Below are 23,759 nucleotides of genomic sequence, written 5' to 3'. Positions count from 1 at the left end.
TCTGCCAAATATTGATGCATGTTCAATCCACCAATAAAATTATTTCTTGCCCTTCCCAACTGTTAATGAAATGCATGAAGGTCTGGCAGTAATTAACAAGGTTTATTGGAAAGGAACAAATCAACTGTATTGATACATTATACATCATGGATGTTCACAGGCTGCCTTGCAGATGTTTATTTTCATATGGCATCGATCCCAGTAGACTTCTACTCTGCTGCTACTGGCCTGCTCTTGTGTGGAGGTGGCAACTTGAGCTGCATTGATCTGGACCATCAATCACATGGGAGGTAGACCCTTTTAGTGGAGACTACGCCTCTCTCTCTCTCTCTCTCTCTCTCTCTCTCAGTCATACACTGCTGATTTTAATGGCTCCTTTGAAGGACACACGCAGAGCAGTGTAATGAGTGTCAGGGGTGTACAGTATGATGTTTTCCAGGGGAAGTGAGGACATCCATAGCCACTCTAGCTTCCCGTGGCTGATGTAACCCCCTAGGACCCTGTGGATGACGTTTCTGTAAAGGAACCAGACCTAGAGTGCTGGACAGGCGGTTAAGGAATAGTCCCATAATTGCCGGCTCCATTGATCCCAAAGAAGGGTCCAGTACCACCACACCCTTCCCCGCAGATGGTGCTCTGCCTAGCCATGGACTCCAGAGAGGATGGGGACAGCTGGATGGAAGAACATTGGGAGAAATGGTATAGTATTACTGATGCAACCGTGTCCCCTTTATGGCCTTTTGCGCTGTACTTAACTGCCCTTGGATCAGTCCATGTGCTTTGAGATGGGGTCCTGTGGTTGTCATGGGCTAAAATATTGGTTTGGGCTTTTGCACTGTAGTTTAACTGAACTTGAAGAGGTCTAAATAAACTAACAGTTTAAATATTAGTTTGGTGCGCATGAAAGAAAATATTGCAGGATTATGGCCACAACTGAGTGAGAGATAAAGGTTTTTGTTATCTAATATGTTTTGTATGATGTTTCTGATCTAAAATTAGGCTTGCTTTGATTGCTTTGTGTTGTGATTAGGTTTTCTGTGTTATTTCATGGTAAGAATCAAAATCATACGAAAAGCTAAAATGAGTAGGATGTGCAAAATACAAAGTTGGTTTAATTGCAATGTTTATAGTTAGTCTATGTTCACCAACTTGACTAAATTTGTTCCTTCATGCTGTTGAATTATCTAACATGTATTTATAATTATCTTTAACAAGAGCAGCTGCATAGCGGCAAGTATAAACATGAAGTGGTGATAATGTAGCACATTCGAGTGTTTTAAACCCTTTTCCTAGCTTAGATACTCAATCAGTCAATGGCTGAAAAGCCACCAGCTTGCAAACACAGCTGACTTTATTAAAATCAAGAAAAACAGCAGAATAAAACATTCCCAAGTGTGTAACTTCTATCATTCTGAAAATGATAATGAAAACCTTCAAATCAGAGTATATTAAAACGTTTTTAGATTTAACCCTCAAATGCATGATGCATACTCTGGACAGATTTTTAAAAGCCATTTTTAACCACGCATGGTGTAATGTTACATCCAAACCACCATGGGTGATTACATTTCATCCTTAACCATAATTCTATAAGATTGTCTTCTTTATACTGTATATGTCGCTGTGCATTTATATATTTAGCTGGAGAATGAGGTGAAACACCAGATACCTCTGGTGTACCTACCTACTTTCTTAGAGATTTATCAATCTACAATTGCAGTAGAAAGATTAGCAACTCTCAAAATACATTATTTTGGGTCATCAGAGGGTTACATTTTATGATCACTATAATTGGCCTACAATTAATCTAGTGGGTTACATCATTGCAGCAGCCCCGAAGTTATCAGCTCATGAGGCAAGCTGTGCCCTCTCTTGTGTATGATTGTGTAGAGATAGCCTTGTGTAAGTATGATGTCTTGTGTGTCAATGTCTGTGTATGTGGGCATGCTGACACTACAGGTTAATTCATGATATCAGTCTGAATGAATATGAGGATGATGACCTGTCAGAAGTTACAGAGATCACAGATGAGAATGGAATCACCCTTAACCAGCTCGAGCTGGACTCTGAAGTAAGTTTATTTTCCAAACACACATACTTAAAACATTTTAGCATTAATGTTTTTAGTTTTCAATCCTGCAACCTTCTGGTCTACAAATTAGGCAAGTCATATATCCTTATACTAGTTTCAGTTATAGTTAAGATTGTAAAATTACACATTAGTAACATTAGGTTTTGATTGAAATATATTGTTTATATTTAGCACATACTGTATGATCATGTTTATTTCTGTTTAACTATGTAAAAATTATGCTTCAATATATTTATATCTTTTTAAAAATGTTACCATAACATTTTTCTATAGAGTCCATATAATGTATTTTAACTTAATCCTGGAGTTTTGTTTTTTTTCATCCCCTTTTTCTCCCTAATTTGGAATGCCCAATTCCCACTACTTAGTTGGTCCTCATGGTGGCGCGGTTACGCACCTCATTCCGGTTCTGTGCTGTGCCTCCGCTTCTGAGACAGTCAATCCACGCATCTTATCAAATGGCTTGTTGTGCATGACACAGCGGAGACTCCCATCATGTGGAGACTCATCCTATTCTCCGCTACTCATGCACAAATTACAACGTGCCCTATTGAGAGTAAGAACCACTAATTGTCACCACGAGGAGGTTACCCCATACCTAGCAACCAGGCCAATTTGGTTGCTTAGGAGACCTGGCTGGTGTCACTCAGCACACCTTGGATTCTAACCTGCAACTGCAGGGGTGGTAATCAGCGCCAATACTGGCAGAGCTACACAGGCCCCCTAATAAAATGTTTCATTTAAATATTTTTTTTATTTATTTGTTGATTTATTTTTATTTAAATATATATATATGTACAGTATATTTAATATATATATACATTTTTCAATTGTTCTTGAAGTCTTATAATGACTCAGATCCCATAGTTTAAAATATAAGTAACACTTTTCAACAAGGTTAGTTAAAATTAGTAAATGAATAAGATATCATTAACTAACATTTAACAAAATGTTTTTACAGTATTTTGTAGTCTTGGTTAACATTAACTTATATAAAAATAAAATTTTTGTTAATTCATAATACATTCACTTATGCATATATTATATTAACATATACATCTTTCAATTAAAAACAATGTATTTGTAGTCTGCAAATAATTTTAACTAATGATACCTGTTGAAAAGTACTGTGCATTGTTAGTTCACGTTCAATAATAATTAACTAATGTTAAGGAGTACAACATTATTGTACTCCTTAACCAAAATATATTTGTATTAAGCATTAATACAACATTTATTGTCCCTAAGCACATAAGTACATGCTGTAAGGTTTGTGATGTCAGGTTTTGCACATACCTATAAGGGTTAAACAACATCTGCTCAGAGCCTTTAGCTAATCTGCAGTGGACTACAATCCAAGTATGGAACACACAGCTCTTTGTCACAGCATATTCTTATATGTAGCTCAGAAGTTTTATATATATATATATATATATATATATATATATATATATTGTCAAATATGTTTGTTAATTATCTGTTTTAATATGACACACCATATGTGTTTGTCAGGTGTGTGCGGTCATACTTAAGGGTCCAGTTGTCGCTATAATGATAGTACAGCCAGAAAACCTACATTATTTGGACTGATCCTGTGGTCCCCATTTGGAAAGCAGCTTCAAACATAAATTGGGGACTAAATCATGTCTTAGTTAAAATCTTAATTAAAATCTCAAAAGGTGTCTTTTAGGAGTAGTGTTAGGATGGCAGCACTTTACAATAAGGTTCCATTTGTTAACATTAGTTAATGCATTAGGTATCATGAACTAACAATTAACTCTATATTTGTTTACAGCATTTCTCAATCTACAGTAAGTTAAAGTTGGTTGATAAAAATACAATTGTTCATTGTTAGTTCATATAAGTTCATAGTGCATTAAATAATGTCAAGAAATACAGTTTTACATTTGAAAAATGTTTTATTATAAGGTGAATTTAACATTAACCTAGATTAATAAATGCTGTAAAAGTATTGCTCATTGTTAGTTCATGGTAAATGGAAACATACTGTAAAGTGTTACCATCAAGATGTAGTAATTATGAATAGCTTGATTAAAGAAAAATAGATGTCAAATGGACGTCCCCACCACGATAGAACATGACATCTGTAAATGTGTGTTTGTGATGTAGTCACAGCACATCCATCCACCCTGTAACCAAATAGTAACCCAGTTTTGTAGACACACAGTCATATGGTCTCAAGCTGAATGAATAATCATTTGACACTGCAGAAATGGTGAATTGTTTACCCCACTGCAAAAATAGATTTCTAGGTCAACGCACCATCCGTTTTCTCAGGCACTGAAGTCTTGTGCTGCACGCTAAACCTGTGTAGAGAATACTAGTATTTCAGTATTTAGTATTGAACTGAATATGGATGAGGTTGCAAGAGGCTGTTGTATTCAGAGCCAAGTCAGAGTCAATCAAATCAGACTTTTCTCGGTTTTTTGTGGACACATGCAGTCTGAACAAAACCAAAACAAAAAGCCATAATTTAAGAATTTACAATATTTTGTTATTAGCTTTTGGCAGTGTTATAGTGTCAGAGCTTCCTCTGCAAATTATCATATTTATTTATCAGTATTTTATCTTGTTTTCCATTAAAAAATACTGCATTTAAACATCATTACAAAGATCATTATTTAAAGGGCCAGTGCAGCCAAACATTTAAATTCTGTTGTCATTACTCAACCTAATGTTATATTAAACTCTTATGATTTTCTTTTTCTGGAGAAGATAACAGGAGATGTTTGGCAGAATGTTAGCCACTATTTACTTTCATTGCATGTTTTCTCCATACAATGAAAGTGAATGGTGACTTTGGTTGTTCAGCCCCTAACATTCTTCCTAACATCTCCTTTTGTGTTCCACAGAAAACAATAGCATCATGCAGGTTTGTGACAACATGAGGGTGAGTAACTGTAGACAGAATTTCCATTTTTGGGTGAACCATCTCTGGCCTTTAATGAAATGTTATTAAAACCCAACACTCCCTCATTGTTTTTGAACTGTCATTTTGGGTGTTTACTTTGCCTGGGTCGTCTGACACGCCTTATTTTGTTCTCTGAGATTGCATTAGCTTTCCTCACATCAGCCAGGAAGGCAGCCACAGGCTGATGTCATCACTCACCTCTGATTGGCTGGCTGCATCTGACTGCAGCTTGCCTCTAAAGCTCTTCTGCCTGCTCTTCCCAGGATCACATGAGGCAGCTGGCCAATGGTACGCCGAGGACCGGCTGGAGGAGGGGGGTGGTGGAACTGCAGACGGAGATGCTCCACTTGGACCTGATAGATGCAGAGGGAGGAATCCAGGAAGAAGAGGAGGAAGAGGAGAACGAGAGGTGGCTCGATCCTGTCGATGACAACCACAAGGAGGAACAGGGAGCAGGGCTGCCTGTCATCCAGCCTAAGCTGAAGGATTTCATCCCTGCTGTTGCCATGGACACCTACCGGCCTAAGAGACCAACAACCCTGAATCTTTTCCCCCAAGTGCCAAGGACTCAGGTGAGATAGAGGATTTTGATTGCTAGTACCAAGGCCCTTTGGTCCAGAAGAGGCTTGTTGATCGTATCCAAGGCAGATGGCGATCTGTATGCAAACTGACAGGTCTTGGAAATTCTCTCACAGTAAAATTACTCTAGGCTGTAATGATTTCCATACTGCACTAGCAGGAATCTACCTTCTTGGTATGCACCCTACACACTGGATCTCAACTAGATCTGATGCTGTTGCTAATGCAGTTTCTTCATGCTCTCATGAGTGCCTTCATTGTGGATGTGATCTATGGGGTGTATTTTCAGTGTTTTGTGGTGATTTCAGCCTGTGCTAATCTGTGGCTTGTAGCATCGGTTTTCTTTGATACTCCCGGCCAGTGATGCTGATGACGTTTCCTGTTTGTGAACTCCCGATCAGTCCCCCTGCTGTGAATCACTGCTGTCCGCCCTCCATGTGTAATGCGATCTGAGATAAAAGAGAGAAAGTGGATTATAACTGTTGACCTGTAGGGGTCAATCAGCAGGGGGTGGCACTATATTGAGACGATTTGTACAAAACATGACGAGATGAGAGTGAAATCATTGGCTTTTTTGGATGTTATGTTTAGTGATGCTTTTTCTGAGAGGGAACTGTTCTCTGGAATGATTTTGGAATAGAATAACATTTTAGGGTTAGAAAGAGGAAGATAACTTGTTTTTATTTATTTATCCATCCAACCAATTCATCCATCCATCCATCCATTCATCCATCCATCCATCCATCCATCCATCCATCCATCCATCCATCAATTCATCCATCCATCCATTCATCCATCCATCCATTCATCCATCCATCCATCACCCTCCCATTCATCCATCCATCCATTCAGCCATCCATCCATCCATCCATCTACTGTATATAAGCTGATCAATAGAAGTGTCCTTTCCAAAATTTAACAACAGCCTTGTCAATGTGTAATGATGAGCATTTTTAGTTTTCACATATTTTTAGTACATGTTGAATAAAATATCACATTACATAAGCGTTTACTTTCAAAACTTTGGGTATATCTCATTTACCAAATACTGAATTGTCCAATATACTTATTGGTATTCGCCTATAGGCACACTGCTCTCTAGACATTGGAATCAGAGTCATATACTGGCCAATATTGGTTGACAAATACTATATATTTAAAAAATTTTCCAGCACTCAAAAGATATCCTATTTGATGAAAACCTACTTTAGGCCTTAACATTTGGATGTGCTTAATATTAAATGTCCTAAATGTCATAATTTCTAAAACCTTTGAACATCAATATCTTTAAACATCATCCACTGACATCACAGACTTCATAAATGGTGTTTGTTTCATTCTATTGCTTTTAATCTGCTCTGCAGTGATTTTGGGATCTCTTGAATGTAAATCATGAACAGCCAGGCTGTATATCTCGTTTGTGGTGCATCATGGGTAAGGAGGCTACTGGCGCTCTACTAGAGCAGGAACTGAATGATTTAAGTAATTGCCCAGCATTGTGTAATCTCCTGAAAAGACTTCCAACTCAGACTTTACTGAACTCAAATTCACCTTTTTATTCTCTCTCTGTTGCCGTAATAGTGTTTTGTTATGCTGCTTGCTGTCATTTCTAAAAAATGTCCACATTTTAAAATGTCTTTCTAGTTGAAAAGACTACAAATAATGGATTTGGCATGTTTACAGAACATCTATCTATCTATCCATCCATCCATCCATCCATTCATCCATCCAACCACCCATCAGCCATGTATCTTATAGGGCACAAAATAATGTAGGAATAGTTCACCCAAAATGTAATATTATCTAATTGTTTACTCACCCAGATGTCGCTATTTTTTTCTGTGAAACACAAAAGAAGAATGTTCATGTTGCTCTTTTCCAGTGAAAGCAGATGGTGACCAGGCAGTGTCAAGCTAAAAACAAAAGTACCATAAAATTATACCATATGACTTGTGCACAACATTCCAAGACTTCTGAAGCCATAAAATAACTTTGTGTGAAGACTGGACTGAAATTTGCAGTTATTCACTGAAAATATTGCTTTTGCACTTTAATACAGGTTAAAGTTGCAGGTTTGGGACAACATTAGGGTGAATAAATTGTGAATTTATATTTGGGGGAATGTTGATTCCAAAAATTTTAATTATTCAACACCATACCATATTTTACTTTTTTACTGCAGTAACTGCATAATAATATTTAGCACCTTATGTATAAAGCATTGCAGTTGGCAGCTAGCCAAATGTTCTAAATACCCAAAGTCACCTGATATATGCAGGTGCTTACATTTGGTTGAATAAATATGTTACCATGGTTACAAAATGGACTTGAAGAAAGGGCAAATGTAGTCTGTTTAAAATGTTAGTGCAAAAAATATAGCCTTTTGCTTTTAAAAGTTTGAGCACTTCAGCACATCAATTAAAATCCAGGTCAACATGACTAGGAAAGATGGTGGATGACTGCAAATGTGCTTCAGTGTCTTTAATCTCCTAATCTTGGCTCATCAGATCTTTCCTCAGCTGCAGCACTGACACCGCCACTGGGTTCAAAGGGCATTTGAGGAATTAGCAGAGGAAGAGCTTTTCCGCAGAAAACAAAGAAAAAGATTGATCGAAAAATCTATTTTCCATCTGAAATTTATTTGGGACAAAAATATCTTAGCTAGCAAGCCTGAGGTTAGCATTTTGATTTAAGGAATATTCTGGGTTCAATACAAGTTAAGCTCAATTGTACTGAGCCTGGAATATTCCTTTAAGTGCAAAACCTGGATTTAAAAAAAAAAAAAAGTAGGGCGGGACTTCACTGGATCGTGGGAAAGTGGGCGTTACATACCAGAATCGAGCTAGTTGATTGGAGGGACGGATTGAAAATTAAGAGGGATTTGTAATGTCAGTTAAATAACAAATAGCGTCAATTTTTGATTTCATGTTGACTTTTTGACAGTTCCCTCTATATCTGTAAAGCACAAATCTCTCCTCCTTTACTTCATGAATAAGAATGTGTTGAAAACAAATGAAGAAATATGAGGAAAAGGATCAGATTTCCTCTGTCTTGTTAACAGTTGTTGATCATACATTCGTTATTTCTTGGAGGGAGACATTTCAATTTAATATAGGCCTATCTGCTGTTTTCCGTGGAGATAGAGATTTTTTAATTGCTAGTCTGATATAATTATGACCAAAAGTAATAGACTGAGACAGACTCCTTTTCTTAGAAACGTATTATTAAACTGGATAACAACGATAGAGTTACTCCCATTTGTTTCCATTTTTTGCTACAGTTTTTGGAGGCACTGGATAAGAGCATCATATAAGCCACCTGTGTCTTCCTCCTCGGTCACGAATAACACTGCGTGTCTACCCCCACGCTTACGCACACACTCACACAAGCCAGTTCCTACATCATCAATGGGTGCGTTGCTATGGTAACACGCGAGTGTCAGTATAAAAGGTACATCATAGCAGGGTGGACAATTGATGAGTCAGCGATACGAGAGAGCGGTAAATTGCTTTTCCTGTAACTCCTTCACTTTACGGATTGCTATCAAGTGTGTGTATTTATGGAAGAAAGCTTCTTGAAGGCAGTTGTTGAGAATGTTGACAAAATCACACCATTGTTCCAAGATGGAGGGAAGTGTTCAAGTCTGTCTATTTCAGTGTAAGAAAATGTTATTTCCAAAAATTCTTCTTTTACAAATAAGTTCTGTGGTGGTACTATGGTATCTTATTTGGACAATAAAGCCGCACTAGATCAAAAAATATCTAACCACGTAGCACCTGCAAACAACTAATTCTAGACCTTTTCTCAGAACTAACTTAACTTTCCACTTGTTTCACAGGACACAATAAATAACAATTCATTTGGTGAGAAAGATAGGAGAAAAGAAAAGAAAACCCATTCCTCGTCACCACATATTAAGGGTGAGTCATGGCCACGTGCACAACACAAACTAACATTTTTCAAACTCTGTTCTATGCATTATAGGAAATAGCTTGTGATAAATGAAGGAAATACAATGGAAGAACTGCACGAATTTGTCCACTTATGAAATACAAACAGCTGTTAATCATCTCTGTTACTGTACTTGATGTTTCAATGATCATGAACAAAACCTTCTATTAATGATAATGTTAAATGTTTAATGACAATTGCTCCTTGCTGGAATGTATTCTATCTGAATTGGTGACAAACAAGCAGAACATCAAATGTGTTGTCATTATGAGTGTTTTTGTAGTATTCAGTTCTACAAAATGAAAATGTGTTTACATGCTGTAATTATCTTGAGGGGATTTTTGTCAATCCAATTACCCATAAGAGTTCATCGGATGCCCATTGTGTCTGACTGCACAGCTAGTTATATGAAGAAAGGTATATTGTTTTAAGCTGATATGTGTAATTTTTTAGATGTTTAAGTACTTTCTTTATCCAATTTTCTGAGACATCTATAAGCTATCTGTAGGTTTATTGCCCAAAACAGTGTAAACACTGTAGCTCTGTGACACTATCAAAGCATTGCTCTGATTAGGTGGCTGGACATAGCAACATGTGCTCTGATTTTGGGGCAGAACTGCCTGTGTGTCCCAACAACTGAAGACTTTGGAGAGTGTTTGGAAATGGTAACTGTTTTATGATTCCATTTGTTGCCACAAGTGGCTCAGAAATTACACTGGGAAAGCTTTAAGAAGAACGAATTCTTAAAGCATTACATAGCTAAATTTAGTAAATTCATAGACTAACTTATTATTATGCAGGTGACATTGGTTTTGAAACAGTTTACATTTCTTCTATGCTGAGTGAAATGTAGCCAAGGCATTTTAAGTGGTATAAGCTAAAAAAAAAAAAATCCATAAGCCTCTTCTCATGTTTTTCTCCAGTAGGCATACTGGCTAATATGTAATCCTTTGTGTATGTGAAACAGGGGATCAGGCACCCAAACCTGAGCAAGTTAGTGGCACTGATGGGGACAAAGTCCAGGCCAGAGCTGATGCCAAATCACGAGGCTCTACCTCCTCCACAATCAAAGCAACAGCCTTTTGCAACAAGCAACAGGACAAGTTATCCAAGTCTTTGATCAACCCCACTGGGGTGGCGCCCTCCACACAGACAGTTATGAAAGACATATCTGGGAATGTCACTCTCATAGAGGGTGTCCTTGACCTTGGTACGGTTTGTAAGGAAAAAGCCCATTATCACACTGAAAATGGCTATCGGGAACAAGGGCAGTACCCTGTGGAGAATGGAGGAACGTTTCACCAGTTGGTTGACAAAAACAAGGAATATCGTATATCAGAAGGAAATGCCACGGAGGAGATCCACCTCACACCAGTTAATGGTGAACAGGAGCGACAATTTCTGTCGCAAAGCAGCGACAGCAATCGCATGTCCATCAGTTCGGACACAGAGCTGCCTCCCTTGCACTATTACCCATTGGCAGGTTGTGCAAACCCTTCCATTAGTGAAGAAGATGAGGTATACCCACCCACACCCCCTTGTAGGACTGTCAGCCTCAGCGACACAAGGGACACTAGTAAGTGGGTTGAAACCCATAAGCCCAAAGTGGCGAAGGAGGACACAGGGACCTTAAAGATGATGGCCGTCAGCACAGATGCTTCAGGACTTACGTATGACTCTGTTAAGTACACCCTGGTGGTGGATGAACATGCTAAGCTTGAGTTAGTGAGCATCAAGGACTGCTACAAAGGTTACGATAGTGACAGTGACAACACCGTCTACGAGTCTGCCATTGATGAGGATGAGGAGGATCAGGAAGTGGACGAAGAAGAGGAAGAGTCGGGAGCAACTGGCATGAGGAGAGACACTTCTTGTTTGTCTGCGGACTCAACCACTGACACCACTTCAGACATGCCCCGCTCCCGCAAGTTCATGAATGTCTTTGTGAATGGACGGTCACGCTTCTCTGGTGAGTGGCAGATCTTGGCACTTTTTGCAAAGTTAAAGATCAAGTGTTCAGGATATTCAGTGTTTAGTGTTGTTAGTGGTGGGGCCTAGACAGAATGGCAAATGTCCAAATGAGGAACCTTGTGGCACTCCTTTCCTCCATGTAACCACCAAGACTTTGCATGAACTGCAAAGATTTTCCTCATTAAGGGGTTTCCTAATGTCAGGCTTACCTTTCACCAGCTAGGATCAAGATGATGAAATTCAGCAGTTTATACTGAAATAAGTATGTGCCTGCACAAGACACAACTTAACAATTTGCCAAAAAATGCAAGAAAAGGACATCAAATCTTTTTACATCAAAACTTATACAGACATGCACACATTGAATAAGCCACCAGAATACCAGTAAATGTGTTTACATGCAGTGTGAAATCGAGGTAACGAGAAAAATCTTGGTGTGCTGATGCATATGCATGACATTTCCCTTTTTAGCCATTTACATTCCACATTGTTGGAAGCATATCCAACATTGGATTGGATCAAGCATAATCAATGTAAGATTGTGCATACAAACTCAATGACACTTACCTTCTGTGTTTTAAATGTGACATTTAACTTTTTTCTCCCTCCCAGGTGCTGAGTTTGGACTCTTCTCCTGTGTTATTAATGGAGAGGAAAGAGAACAAAGCCACAGAGCAGTGTTCAGGTACATTTTAAATCAGAACAAAGCACTGATGACCAGCTAAAGTAAGCAAGTAAATAATTAACCAAGTAACTGAAAAGAAATTAAAAGAGAATATTTGGGGTATTTTCCTCAGCACAAACGCCATTAAACTACAGCAACACAGCTGCACACAAGAACTAACACATGACAGATAAATAGGATATATACCACCATGCTAATGCATAGACATTGTCCTAGCCAGGGATGCTACAATAAAGCGTCAAGTTAAGCTTTTGCCCTAATCAGCCACGACAACTGGCAAGCAACAAGACATTATTATGCTCGTTTTCGTCCTTAGATGTGATTTTTTAGTGTTACACAGCATTTTTGCTTTTAGTGTGGGAAGACAAATTGCTCTGGAAAAGTATCAGAAGTTACCTTGTTAGAACATAACAATCGTTTTTTCTAAGTCATGCTCTACTACCGTTGTATCCTAAGCCACTCTTTTGGAGATCTCCCAATCAGACTGTATTTGACCTGAACGTTCTTGTTTGTTTACAGGTTTATTCCTCGGCATGATGATGAGTTGGAATTGGAGACTGACGACCCCTTACTCATAGAGTTGCAGGCCGAGGATCTATGGTGCAAAGCCTACAACATGCGCACTGGATCCAGAGGCATCTTCCCTGGACTTTACGCTGTGAAGGTGACAAAGGATGAACACTTTAAAGGTACCCCCTTCTCTCACTATAGTCTTTAAAATGGTTTTTTTTTTTTTTTTTTTGTACTTTGTTGAGTAATGGCATCCTCTGTGCATTACTTTATTCAGAGGTCAAAGGTGATTGGATGGACAAATTCTGGGTCAAATTCCTTGGTTCTGTTCAAGTGCCATACCACAAAGGGAATGATGTGCTTTGTGCTGCTATGCACAAGGTATTCTAATTCACTTCTTAGTCATTATCTATATTCTAATACTGTTATTAATTGCATAGTAATTACACAGACATATTGTTGTTCGATGCAATCTTTTATTCATATGCAATCTGATTATGTCAACAGATCGCATTAAACAGGAGAAAATCGATGCAGTTCAGTCCCCCTTCGCCTTGCATTCTGGAAATCAACACAAGAGGAGTGAAGATCATCATTCAGGATGACTGCCAGACTGCAGGAAGGGTTTGTATATTTCTGAAAGAACTACAGTATTCTTCTTTAAAATGATCCCAGAGCACATTGAAAGTTTTGAAAAGTTTTTTTGACCAAATTATCAGAAATATACTTTGGTCAAACTCAGGCACTTCAACTTTATTAACAGTATAACTAACAGGGTGGAAATAATAAGTTAGCCATTGCTTACTGAGGGATTGAAACTTAGCCTACATGAGGGTAATGTAAATTTCTATAATTTTTTTAACTATCATCAGAATTTTTTAGATTGCCATTCAGATTTCTATCAAACTAAATGGAAATTGCCTAATAGCACAAAACATCACAGAATTAATCAAGTCCATTGCTAATACTTGTATTGTATTTGATACATTAAATACTGCTTGTATTTCCCATTAAAACATCACTTTAGATTTTAGATGTCAATGCAAGACCTAGGAACATGGCAAATTGGCAACATTTTCTCAAACCAAAGAAATGAAATTATTTAAAATTCAGTTTAATTTATTGTGATATCATAATAAAAGAAAACAATGATTTTCATCTTAAAAAAATTTATATAATTTGTTTGTCCATCAAGACTGATGGGCACATTTCTGTTTTGGAAAATATTTATGAAATTCTAATTTGCATAGACTTTTTTTTTTCTTTTAAATAAAAAAAATTATAATGTAGTCTTTATTATCTCACGTAACTTTATGTTCAAATGACACCCATTGCCTTGGAAGCATCTAAGTTCATGAGGCTAAATGTTGCCACCAAACGGCTCTTACTCTCAACAGAGTTCAGTGACGCAGTATTTATGGTTCCACTGTTATGCAATGAAGCATCTTAAGATTGAATGGTAATCTGCAGCCATTTCATCCCCTAAGCCCCTATGAGTGAATTTGTGAGTGAATTCAGTGATGCAAAATCACAGGGTTGAGGAATTAATCGCTCAGACTAACACAACATCCCAATGCACTGTGTTCTAGCAGCTTACAATCATGTTTTTCGCTCTTGTAGTGCTGATTAAACCATTCTTTTTCCATTTTTTACAGGGAGAGAAGTGTTTTAACTTTTTTCAGTTGAAAAACATATCTTTCTGCGGATGTCATCCAAAGAACAACAAGTGAGTTATGAACAGAAATATTAGGCATAATGCTGGTTCTTTTTATTTATTTTTATCTTCCCCTTCCTTTGCAATCAGATCTGTTGGGTTACCAAAGAGTTTGGTAAAATGATTATAAAGCAGATAGCTCTGGATGCTGATAGGTCAAAACAGCGTCACAGCCATGACAAAATAAATTATGTGGTAACATGATGCAAAATACCTCAGCAAGCTACTTTATATGTAAATCACTGTGCAGCAATCACAGAAGCCAACTATTAAACTTAGTTCACATTTCAGGGGCTTAGCAGAAGAATGTTACCTTATGAATTTGCTTGATAAAATAAAGTTTTAAAGAAAATTTGTGTCCTAAATATTTTCATTATGTTAAGATAAAGCCCCTGAAATGTGAACTAAGGTTAATAGTTGGCTTCTGTGATTGCTGCACAGTGATTCACCAAATATAGATTGTAGTAGTTATTGTTACTAATATAATTAATATAAGATTGTTATTTGAGAGAAATTGTTTGTTATCACTTATACAATTATAAGCTCTGTAGTTCCATACAATGCAAGTGAATGGTGACCAAAATTTTAAGGCAGCATGAAAGTAATCCAGAAAACTTCAGTGGTTTATCCATATCTTGTTTTGGGTAAGAACAGACCAAAATATAACTACTTATTCCACAATAAATCATGACATCATCAGTCTCCTTACCGATCATGATTTCAAGCTCGATTACACTTCCTAGAGCCATCTAGCACTCTGCGCATGTGTCAAGCACTAGAAAGTGTAATCAAGCTTGAAATCATGATCGTGCCTAGAGACTGCAGTGGCAATATGTACAGTGAAAAAGGAGTCTGTTCTAACCCAAAACTGACTGGATCGCTAAATAGATTTAACCACTGGAGTCATATGGATTATTTTAAGGCTGTCTTTGCATGCTTTGTGTTCACCATTCACTTGCATTGTATTGACCTATACAGAACTGAGATATTCTTCTAAAAATGTTTGTTTGTGTTCTGCAGCAGAAAGAAAGTCATGACACGAGGTTGAGTAAATGATGAGAGAATTTTCCTTTTTGGGTGAACTATCCCTTTAATATAGTTATATTTATTAGTGTATTTATTAGAACACCCTCTACAGGGGAGAATTAGAACAACATATGAATGTTGTTAACAAATGAAAAAAAGAATGTTATAAACACAAATGCTCCATGTGTGACTTTCAGGTATTTTGGACTGATTACAAAACATCCAGCATACCAGAGATTTGCCTGTCATGTGTTCTTCTCAGAGGATACCACCACAAAGCTGGCTGAGTCAGTAGGGTGAGTTCTCCATTATGTACTTAAGGATATTTTTGCTGATTGGTCAAAAAGCCAGAATTGGTTTTGGCTGGCATGGCCAAAAAAATATTAATGTTGAAGTGCAGCCTTGCTGCTGTGTGCTCTGTGGCATAATTCTGAGGGAGGTTCTGTTTCCTGAATGCATAACATATAGTAAGATCATAAATAATTCTACAAAATGCATTCTAAATCAGTTTCTATATGTAAAATAATTTCTATATCTTCCTAAATCAGTTGAACTATGACTTTAGTGCATTTAAAATGTGTCCTATATAATACGTCAAAACACAAGTATCTAATACAATTATTATTATTTTTCTTGAACAGGAAAGCTTTTCAGCAATTCTACAAAGAACATATGGAATATTCCTGTCTGACAGAAGATATCTTCCTCGAATGACCTTCGATACATTCTTTTTTTTTTTTTTTTTTTGGCATTACCACATAATATATGAGGTGTCGCATGATGGTGGTTTTAAGCCTCTTTGTAACGTGTCATGTTGATAATATAATGTTGAAGTCTATTTTAGACAAATGTTAAAATAATACAAAAAAATGTGTTTAACAGATATTGGCTACAATGCACTACTTTCACCTCTTATCACTCAAGTATTACTGACTGATGTAAAGCCTTACAAAGTCTAATAACAAAAAAACAAAACAAAAAAAAGTTTGATGTGACATGTAAAAGTCATCTTTTGATTTATTGTTACTCAGTGCAAGTTTTGGTTTGAATTGATGCTAAGCACAATGTCCAACTCATTTATTAACGGAAAACAACACCCCAGATAGAAAGGAGATTTTTCAGCAAATCTGGATCCAAAATTAAGACCTGTATTTCAAAGTTTATCTGAAACTAAAGCAAAGTGGACATACTCTCTGGGGTAGTTCCTTCTTTAATTCAGAATTGAGGTGGACCATGAAATTGAATTCAAGCACATAATCTGTCTGACCCTCCTGGTACCCTAAACTTAACCCTGCATTAACCCTGACCCTGTCCAATGATTCACACAATTTCAAAATGTGTTTAGCACTGCTTTCTGCCCTGTATTGCAATGACAAAGCTGTACAATGTGAATTAATAAACCACGGTAAAGTATAACAGAGTGAAGCATGGAACAAAATAACCCAGGGTTAAAAATGACCCTGGGTTAACAATTTGTTAAAATCCCCAAACTGTTGTAAGTGAAATAAGGCAATTGCTACAGTTTATCTTTGATCACATGCGCACTATAAAGCCTGATCAGGAATCACAAATACATTATGGCATCCATGCTTACTTCTGTGAATGCATTTTAGTTCTTATATTCAATGTTTAATGTGCTTATATTCCGAAATGTTGCTCTGTTAAACAGAGTGTTGTCTGGACCTGTTCCAATCTTCAATCTCTGTATCCCTGAATTATGTAGCTGTGAAAACCAAATAACTGTATTTTCTTTTTACATATTATATCAGATCTCTTATTTATTATTATAACGAAATGGGAAGAATCTCAAAATATATTATTTTTGGCACCTAAAGCATATAAGAAGGTGATTCATAACAATGAAGGTGAAAATCTACTGTTAAAATGACAGAATGTGGTCTATATACATGGTGCTGAAGAAAATGGCTGCCTGAAAATGAAACATTTGTGTTTTCTTATTTATTTCTGATACAAATATTTACCCTGTAAAATCACAAGTTGTGCCTATTTCTATTTCAGTTGTTATCACTGTAATTTTTTTTTCATGATTATAACTGTTCTGTGGAACCCATTAAATGAAATCCTATTTGTAAATGTATTGTCCTGGTATGTAAAAAAAAAAAAAAAAAAAGACTTAAGAAACAAGAAGTGGTTGCTGTGCGATTGCTAAGGTGTTTACACGCAAGTTTTACGTTTATTGAGCATTAGGTTTTTTATTTTTTTTATTTATCAGCAATATGCTTGCCTTAGTAAGAACTGCTTGGTTGTTTGAATTATTGTATGTTTAAAACAACACATGTATACCAATTTTCATTTAAAGTTCTTTAAAGGAATAGTTCACCCAAAAATGTACAGCTTGCCATTGCACTTTCTAGGAACCATCATAATTTCAAGCTTGATTACACTTCCTAGTTCTTGAGGGATGTGTAGAGCTCTAGATGGTGCTAGGAAGTGTAATCAAGCTTGAAATCATGATCACCAAGGAGACTGCTCATGTCATGATTAATAGTGAAAGGGAGTTATATTTAGGCCTGTTCTTGCCAAAACCAACTGGATCACTTCAGAAGACATGGATTAAACCACGGGAGTCTTGTGGATTACATTTATGCTGCCTTTATGTGCTTTTTTGGAGCTTCAAAGTTGTGATCACCGTTTGCTTGCATTGTATGGACTTTCAAAGCTGAAAATATTCTTCTAAAAATCTTTGTGTGCTGCAGAAGAAATAAAGTCATGCACATCTGGGATGGCATGTGTAAATGATGAGAACATTTTGGGGAAACTATTGCTTTATCTCTTGCCATTACAGAGCATTTAGATGTCTATTGCACTCTCAGGCTTAAAGTTTATGTACTGTATGTGATATTGTTTCATCTATCTTCATATATAGAGCAAAAGTCACCACAAGAACATATATTAAAAAAATGACCGCATGTTCCAGGCTTATAAGAAACATAAACACGTTAGCAACATGTTAGCAAACATCACAGTCTGTTGGTGTTAATTCTCAGAGGAATCGGTCTCCTCCGTGGAACCGTCACTCTCCATTTCGATCCTCTTGCGTTGGTGCAGGGACTTGCGCGGTGAGGCTTTTTTGGACATCTCCTTCTGTCCCGCAACACTGCTGCTGCTGTTGGAAGTCGGGCTGATGGTGACTTGAGCTATGCTAAAACAATAACAGAGACACAGTATCAAGCAAATGATAACAGTAGAACAATTTAGTCAAATGTTATGATGTAATTAATGTCAAATCTCTTTTCCAGCATATCATCGAGACTAGCTTTAAATGAAATTTATTTAAAGTGAAAAGACACAAACGATTAGCATCTCTAAGTCTTCATTTTAATGAAGACGGTTTAAAATTAACCAGCAAATGACTGTAATATACTCTTTGAAGCAAGTCCGTCTCTCTCACAGTCTCTCCAGCTCCTGGTCCATTTCTGAATCAATCAGCAGGTCCGATTTATTGGGAAGAGCACCTGATGAATATAGGACAGAAGATAAATTTGTTTTAAAATTAGGGCTGCAACTAACAATTATTTTGATAATCTACTAATCTAACGATTATTAGAGCAGTTATTCGATTATTCGTTGATTATTGCAACAATTAATCATTAGCTCTTAAGTGATTGTTCAGCTCGTGCCTCGACTTAAAAAGGTTGTATTAAACATGAATACAGCAATAAAATTTAAAAGATTATCTTTTAAAAATACCTCTAAATGACATTCACTGAATTAAAGGAAACTAGGATTTTTATTGAATTTAATTCATTAAATAATTCACTGCAAAAATGCCTATTGTTATCAAGTGGTTTTGTCTTGTTTTCCATTTAAAATTATCTAAAAATCATATAAGATAAGATAGAAAGTCTAAATATCTTATATCTAGCTTCTCAAGTAAATGTAAATTTATTTTATATTTTAAAATATTAAATATATATTCAATATTATATTCAATATTCTTCATAATATTCAAATATATTCAATATTCAAAATACTTTTTTTCTTCTGCAGAATAGCTACTAAAGTAAATGTACGTAAGGAGTTTTAGATATTTTTATTGGAAAACAAACGAAAAAAGACAAAGCAATAACCAAAAAAAATTATTTTTTAATTTTTATTTTTTTGCCAGTGTATATTGGGCCCACTCTCTCTAATTTTTGTTCATTTTGATCCATCTTTAACTCACAAAAAACTGTCACAAACCGTGACACTTATATATTATGATTCACTACGTCGCGACCCATCATATTATTATCTAGCTGCAGCGAGTGCGCGCGACGTAAGAGTAGCCTACCTCTGCGCTAGAGGTTTATCAGCCGCTAAAGTTTGAAACTCTCTCGTGCTTTTTTCACGCGACACATATAGCCTAAGCGGCTCGGACCGCATAGAGAAATGCCAGTTTCGGAGTTTGTGCTTATTTACGCAACCCACTTCCTTATTATTTTAACTTTGATAAAGGAAGCATTAAACATATAATGTTTCATTTTTAGACGCTCTAACAGACAATTTTTGCTCAAGCGGAATGCCAGATCCAGCTTCGCTTTATATCACGTCTGGACGACATTTCTTCTGTATTAACTTATTTTGTATTTTTTAAATAGAATTCCCTCATACTTTGCAATCTACATCACCTTATGCTGTTTAGAAAGTTTGGAGTGCGTTTGGAAGGTGAGCTCTTCTTTTTTACCTCAACCAAGAGCGAGCTGCAGTGTTTCTCTCGCACGTCATCATTAGAATTTCATATGATCTCGTGTTACCTTAAATCAGATCAAACGACTATTCGACAACGGACATTTTTTTCAACAAGTTTTTATTGTCGACATTGTCGATAACGTCGACTAATCGCTTCAGCCTTATTTTCTACAGTTAAAACCATGCCGCGAACACCAAGTATATTTGTTTAACATTTAAAAAGCTGTGAACAAGCATTTCCCATGCCTTCAGGAGACATGGAATTTGACGCACAAGTCACAAGGACAGCTTGTATGATATTTTGGTTCCTTTCTAGCTTTAAAGTGAGCCACTACTTTAGAACTAAATTCATTAGAACATCAGCTTTTGTGCTCCGCATAAGAAAGAAAGTCATATGGGTTTGTAACGGCATGAGGGTGAGTACATTATGACATTATGAGTACATTTTTAGTGAACTATTTCTTTACATTTTAGCATATTTAAATCAATTTCACAGAATTCCATAGATTTTGCCCTCAAAAATCACCACAGAAAATGCTAAAAAAAAAAAGTTGGCAGGTTTAGTTTGGGCCAGGTAATTAGCTGGTTTAAGAATCACAGGGCTGCAATATTAAAAATGGGAGTTGCTTGTAGCTCACCGATGTCTTGATTTACTCCTTCATGTTTGGCCAAGGCCATCAGGCAGCCATATAATGAGACACGCTGACTGCTCTCTAGTATTTCCTTCATAGCAACAATGGAGGGATATCTGAGAAAAGATAAGATCAATATGCCATAAGATCATGTTCCAGTAATCAGGATGGATTACAGTATATCTTATCCCATCTACAGTAGTAAACAAAAACATTGCATTAACAAATAGGCTGCTACCAAGCTATGCCTAAAGTTTTTCTAATTTTAAAATGAGTAAGAATATAGTACAGCTAAATAATAACAATTTCCACTGGAGAAAATATCACTTATTAACTAATGACTTTCATACTAACTTGTTCCTTATTATATGTAATAAGTAGACCCACATTAAATCTCCATTTTCTGCATTGATTTTGTGTAAAATTTGCAGAATCGATTCTAAAATGGCTATATGTGCTAAATGGAATTAAAAGGAATAGTTAATTCAAAAAATAAAATGATCTCATCATTTACTCACCCTCATGATATCCCAGATGTGTATGACTTTCTTTCTTCTCCAGAACACAAATGAAGATTTTTAGAAGAACATCTCAGCTCTGTAGGTCCATACAATGCAAGTGGATGGTGGCCAGAACTTTGAAGCTCCAAAAAGCACATAAAGGCAGTATAAAAGTAACCCATATGACTCCAGTGGTTTAATCCATGTCTTGAGAAGTGATATAAGTGTGGGTGAGAAACAGATCAATATTTAAGCCTTTTTGTTTTACTATAAATCTCCACTTTCACTTTCTTTCTTTGTGCATATCACCACCCACTGGGCAAGGAGGAGAATTTATACTAAAAAAGGACCTAAATATTGATCTGTTTCTCACCCACACATATCATATCACTACAGAAGACATGGATTAAACCACTGAAGTCTTATGGATTACTTTTATGCTGCACTTATGTCCTTTTTGGAGCTTCAAAGTTCAGGGCACTATTCACTTGCATTGAATAGGCCAACAGAGCTGAAATACTCTTCCCAAAATCTTCAATTGTGTTTAGCAGAAGACAGAAAGCCATACAAATCTGGCCTGGTATGGCATTAAGGTGAGCAAATGATGAGAGAATTTTCATTTTAGAGTGAACTATCTCTTTAAATATTATCAATCTGGCAAAATATCCAAGAAATTGCATGTAATAGATGGGGGATGTGTAAAGATTTGTCTATGCAAGGTGTTCCAATTCAGAATATTGCAGCCACATATTCCATGCAGTCCTAGTAATACAGTGGTAAAACAAATATGGTGGTACAGTAAATCGTGCTTCGTCTTACTTGTGTTTGAACCTCTCACAGAGCCCCTCTATGCACTCACAAAAGACAGAGGAGTCTACGCCCTCTTGAGCGTCTGGCTCCTCATTGACTGTGCTGGATAACTGCTCCACTGAGGTGGAGGTCGGGACGATGACAGTGTTTGGGTTTTTTCCCGAAAGCAGGTCTTGATAAATCACAGACACACTCTCCACAAACTCTGTGAAAGTGACCACATGGATAACTCATGGAAGCTCATTCTGATTAAAGGCGGAAACTAGAGTAACCATGGAAACTCTTTTTTCCTTGTGAAGATCTCATTCTGGTCTTTTGTAACACTGCTGTAAAACTCTCAAGGTCAGAAGGGCTTTTGTGTGGACAATAACTTTAAAAGTCACCCAGGAGGTATTCTTCTAGATTGCCTTGTGTCTTTACACAGATGTTGACTCTATGAACATTGCTATTTCCACCAATGTACCAACCAAAGTATGGCTTATTAACAGTATTATAAATGTACCTTCATAATAGAACTGGATTTGGAATGAATAGATGAAATCTGAGAATGACATTAGACAATCCATAGCATCATCCATCAGGACAATCCTGAAATGGAAAAGTAACAAGGTAACATTTTAATTAACTATATATCAACAGTAAGGTATGGTGATGAATGTGACATTACCTGGCTGTGTTTTGTACCATCTCAATAGGAAAGTCTGGACATAGAAGCTGTAGGAGTGAACTATATTCTGACATAGCCAATAGATCTGCCAATAGATAGCCAATAAAATGACAACCACATTCGTTCACTGTACACAAACAACCCCAGTTGAGCTTAATGAAATGAAAAAACATGTAATTCCTTACCTCCATTTTTTCCAATCTGTCTGAAGCATTTCCAGAGGATATGAATGAAGGACACTCTGTTATGTGGTGTTGACTTGATGTAACTAAATTCCCTGAAGAGTACATGATTCCCATTCTTCACACAGGTAAAACTGCAAAATTATACAAGTGTAAAATAAATGTTGCCTCCACGTACAAAAACGTATCATGGTATTACCATGTTTTGTGTGGGTAGCTATTATGGTAATACTTGTGCCATGGTATTACCAGGATACTGTGGATGACTTTGTAAATACAATATGGTAATCATCCAGTACAATGTTATACACAAAACCATCTACAACCATCACTGTACAATGGTACTTTTTTTCTTCTTTTCTTTTAAAAAAAAAATCAGATTGCTATAGGTTATTATGAGAAACAACTTACTATTCTGCAAAATATCGGACCACACCAAATTGAGTGTATTCTTCCTTATGTTCAAGAAGCTGCGTGACTGCATCATTGAGATAGAAGAGGACATTCGTTTCAGCTGAAAAATAAAATTAAAAAGCCATGACATGGTATGGATGGGTGTTAGTTCTTTTTTAATCTATCTGTCAATCATTCAGTCAGGATTATGGCACCTTCCAACCGACTGCTGCTTATTAGTGATAAACAAATCAAATAGCAAACACCGAAACATACCTAAATACTCGTCAACTGTGAGGCTGAAACGATCCGTATTCATTTTCATGTTGTTTTTATGGTTTAAAATTATTTGTCAATGCAGGGATGGCGATACAGTGCATGACTCTGCTGTTGTCCTATTCGGATGAATTCGGTAAAGCTGCT

General features: G+C 36.6%; 2 protein-coding genes across 3 annotated transcripts; one reads left to right on the top strand and one right to left on the bottom strand.

Moving 5' to 3' along the window:
• Positions 1–646: 646 nt before the first annotated feature.
• LOC127640244 (C-Jun-amino-terminal kinase-interacting protein 1-like) lies at positions 647–16,239 on the top strand. The gene is made up of 12 exons (XM_052122695.1): positions 647–699; positions 1,960–2,071; positions 5,288–5,596; positions 9,442–9,523; positions 10,522–11,523; positions 12,138–12,210; positions 12,730–12,899; positions 12,998–13,101; positions 13,228–13,344; positions 14,376–14,446; positions 15,658–15,756; positions 16,102–16,239. The coding sequence occupies exons 1-12, from the start codon at positions 647–649 to the stop codon at positions 16,172–16,174; spliced, it is 2,265 nt and encodes a 754-aa protein (XP_051978655.1). The 3' UTR covers positions 16,175–16,239.
• On the bottom strand, positions 16,214–23,759 carry cstpp1 (centriolar satellite-associated tubulin polyglutamylase complex regulator 1). 2 transcript variants are annotated; one of them, XM_052123103.1, is made up of 9 exons: positions 23,613–23,759; positions 23,355–23,457; positions 22,947–23,077; positions 22,762–22,846; positions 22,597–22,682; positions 22,104–22,299; positions 20,791–20,900; positions 18,873–18,936; positions 16,214–18,623 (listed from the first exon to the last, which is right to left on the bottom strand). In XM_052123103.1, exons 1-9 carry the CDS (start codon positions 23,659–23,661, stop codon positions 18,458–18,460), a joined length of 990 nt encoding a protein of 329 aa, XP_051979063.1. In that variant the 5' UTR covers positions 23,662–23,759; the 3' UTR covers positions 16,214–18,457. The 2 variants fall into 2 exon arrangements, with proteins under 2 accessions (XP_051979063.1, XP_051979064.1); XM_052123104.1 differs by having other exon boundaries at positions 18,483–18,623; positions 18,846–18,936.

This window comes from Xyrauchen texanus, chromosome 49 (genome assembly GCF_025860055.1).
Source record: "Xyrauchen texanus isolate HMW12.3.18 chromosome 49, RBS_HiC_50CHRs, whole genome shotgun sequence".
NCBI lineage: Eukaryota > Metazoa > Chordata > Actinopteri > Cypriniformes > Catostomidae > Xyrauchen > Xyrauchen texanus.
Note: the sequence above shows the minus strand (reverse complement) of the source record. Positions and strands in the feature narration are given on the sequence as shown.

Excerpts from the sequence above, each read along its gene's own strand:
- cstpp1 (XM_052123103.1), bottom strand. The coding sequence starts at position 23,661 with ATGAAAATGAATACGGATCGTTTCAGCCTCACAGTTGACGAGTATTTA. Across the intron at positions 22,847-22,946 it reads ACAGATTGGAAAAAATGGAG|ATCTATTGGCTATGTCAGAA; the intron begins GTAAGGAATTAC and ends ATCTATTGGCAG. Across the intron at positions 20,901-22,103 it reads TGTGAGAGGTTCAAACACAA|ATATCCCTCCATTGTTGCTA; the intron begins GTAAGACGAAGC and ends ATCTTTTCTCAG.
- LOC127640244 (XM_052122695.1), top strand. The coding sequence starts at position 647 with ATGGACTCCAGAGAGGATGGGGACAGCTGGATGGAAGAACATTGGGAG. Across the intron at positions 5,597-9,441 it reads CCCAAGTGCCAAGGACTCAG|GACACAATAAATAACAATTC; the intron begins GTGAGATAGAGG and ends CTTGTTTCACAG. Across the intron at positions 12,900-12,997 it reads AAAGGATGAACACTTTAAAG|AGGTCAAAGGTGATTGGATG; the intron begins GTACCCCCTTCT and ends TACTTTATTCAG.